The sequence below is a fragment of the Chiloscyllium plagiosum genome, chromosome 31 (genome assembly GCF_004010195.1).
Source record: "Chiloscyllium plagiosum isolate BGI_BamShark_2017 chromosome 31, ASM401019v2, whole genome shotgun sequence".
Lineage (NCBI taxonomy): Eukaryota > Metazoa > Chordata > Chondrichthyes > Orectolobiformes > Hemiscylliidae > Chiloscyllium > Chiloscyllium plagiosum.
Genome location: NC_057740.1, coordinates 42,822,308 through 42,825,266, shown reverse-complemented (window position 1 = coordinate 42,825,266; position 2,959 = coordinate 42,822,308). Strand labels below are relative to the sequence as shown.

The following is a 2,959-nucleotide window of genomic DNA, read 5'->3' as shown; positions in this document are numbered from 1 at the left end:
GGCACCATTCCCCACCTCTTCCTCCGCTACATTGTTGACTGCATTGGCGCCACCTCGTGCTCCCGTGAGGAGGTTGAGCAATTCATCAACTTCACCAACACATTCCACCCTGACCTTAAATTTACCTGGGCCATCTCTGACACCTCCCTCCCCTTCCTGGTCCTCTCCATCTCCATCAGTGACGACCGACTTGACACTGACATTTTCTACAAACCCACCGACTCCCACAGCTACCTGGATTACACCTCTTCCCACCCTACCTCTTGCAAAAATGCCATCCCGTATTCCCAACTCCTCCGCCTCCACCGTATCTGCTCCCAGGAGGAGCAGTTCCACCATTGAACACACCAGATGGCCAAAGCTTTATTCCTGATGAAGGGCTTTTGCCTGAAACGTCGATTTTGCCTGTCCTCGGATGCTGCCTGAATTGCTGTGCTCTTCCAGCACCACTGATCCAGAATCTGGTTTCCAGCATCTGCAGTCATTGTTTTTACCTAGATGGGGAGGCATCTGACCAGCCTGCACACAGCCTCCCAAAGTCTGTTACTAGCTTCCACATTGTTTACTACAGTTCCCAGTTTTCTTAAAAGTTTGAACTGAAGTCATTTTTAACTTAGGTCCAAATCATCATTAAACATGAGCAGGGAGCACAACACTGCCCCCTTGGGGAAGGTGTGGGCAGTTCACCAGACCCAGTTACAACTGATTCAATGCCTGATATCTTCAAGTCTATGAATGATCAGAGATCTGAAATACAGGGCAAGATAGACATGCGGATCCATGGAAATCCAAGAATGCTGACCTCTATGGGAATCACCCGGGAAGTTTGAACCTCTGGACAATTCCCCTCCTCCCTGGCACCTTCTGTAAAATTCTAACTTTGAACTAGAGTTGAAAAATTTGAACAGTTCCAGTTTGCTTACCTGACTAATTACCCAAGGAATGTTAGACAGAAAAAAATCTAGTCTAACTCCCAGGGCACTACATAACTGACCTTTACACAAGTGTTATTGCCATGAAGGAGGCTATTTGTCCCATCATGCCTGCACTTACTCCTGAAATGAGCATTTTTACCCTAGTGGTTTTTCCCTGTATCCTCTCGCATTATTTCTATTCAAATAATCATGTGGTGCCCCTCTTGAATGCCTCGGTTGAACCTGCCCTCTACCATGTTTCCAGGCTGTGCTATTCCACACCGTGACCGTTCGTTTGTGAAAAAGGTTTTTCCTCACACTTGCTGCTTTTTGTGCCACAATTTAAATTTATCCCCCTCTCCCCATCTACTCCATTCACACTTTCTATCCAGCCCTCAAGATTACTCACTGATGTCCCTTTGAACCCCCCCATCTATTCCCCCTATTTGACCTAACTGGCCTCCCAATACAACCTGAATACCCTATGACTACAGGAATCCTACCACATGCCTACCCGCCCAAACCCATCTGACCAGCCCCCAATCTGATCTGATTACCTCACCCCCTGACCTGCTTAATTTCTCACTCCGTCACCTCACCCCATCCTAGCCACTGACCCAATCAGCTGACCCTCATTTACCCATTCAATAGCATTGACACTGGATATTTAAACTCTCTCTAACAGCAGCCAGCACTTTGTGAAAAGGGGATAAGTCTGTCTTCCCCATGAGACTGGGAGTTGTCTGATGAATGCCATGTATTTCTTGAGAGGTTGGGCTCAGGTGACTGGGCAAGAAATGTAGATGGCATTGAGGAGTTGAGTGGCAATTCAATGATGATTACCACTCTGTGGGAGACCAAGACCATTGGCATCCCATTTGAGTGACACAATTTTGGATACATTATAGACAGCAATTCCAAGATACATTTTCCCCACTAGCTTCACCTCTTGCTGACCACAACAGGATGCACAACGTAGAGGGAATGTTTTACATGTTTTGAGTTTGTGACTTAACATGAGGCAGACTTTCAGCTATGTTTAAATCAGAAAGAAACAAAAATGTGTGCTTGTACAACACCGAGATGTAAATGCAAACACGCACTAATAGTTTTCTCGAGATGAAACGTATACTTTGGTCATGAACACAAGAAGCACATCACCTGTTTGAATTTATACCTTTAGGATATACGTGTGCAGCCTGACTGGGTTTTCTCTAAAGGCTCTTTGCATGGAAGTTGGAAGTCTGTGGGTTTCCAATGTCATGGCTGAATTTCTATAAATTTCATCCACCTGCCACCCCTCCAATTTCAAAAGTCTGCATTCCATAAAATTTGTATCTTGAAAGTTGGAAACATGATATATTTACTGGATGTGGCAGATACAGAGGGATTCAAGTGGTTCCTGGCAACCTCTGATCTAGTCTTATTGAGGTTTGAGTAAGCAGTCGAAATGACACAGCTGTAACCTCTGGAAAGAGTCCTTGCTATGTTAGTTTATTGATGCCTCTTCCTATGATATATTTAATAGAAGAGTTTACATTTTGTTATCTCATTGACTTAATGAAAATGACTAGACAGATGTAAAGGAAAGAAGTCTTTTCACCTGAGCGAGTGGTGGGAATTTGTAACTGTCCGCCTGTCAGGGGGGTATAGGCAATACATTGGAGAAGTATCCAGATGCAATGCCAAGGCATACAAGACTATGGCGAACGTGAGGACTGCAGATGCTGGAGATCAGAGTAGAGAGTGTGGTATTGGAAAAGCAGGTGAGGCAGCATCAGAGGAGCAGGAAAATCAACATTTCGGGAAAAAGCCCTTCATCAGGAAGGGAATTGGATTAGAGTAGTTAGGTTTTTTTGACCAGAGCAGAATTGATGGGCCGAAGGGCCTTTTATCTGTGCTGTAGATATGTGATTCTACAAGATGTGACAATGTTTGACATAATCTAGTTACAGAATGTATAACGGTATCCCCTAATAACATCATCCAGGACAATGAGGATATAAGACAACTTTCGATACTTTCCTAACCAGCAATGGGACCCC

General features: G+C 44.6%; 1 protein-coding gene across 1 annotated transcript in view; it reads right to left on the bottom strand.

Annotated features, from left to right (window-relative positions):
• Window positions 1-2,403: 2,403 nt before the first annotated feature.
• The window catches only part of LOC122565062 (transmembrane 6 superfamily member 2-like), a 12,479-nt gene continuing 11,923 nt past the window's right edge, over window positions 2,404-2,959 (bottom strand). Inside the window, exon 9 of the mRNA XM_043720692.1 lies at window positions 2,404-2,424. Coding sequence (XP_043576627.1) covers window positions 2,404-2,424 — 21 coding nt within the window. The remainder of the gene's footprint in view (window positions 2,425-2,959) is intronic.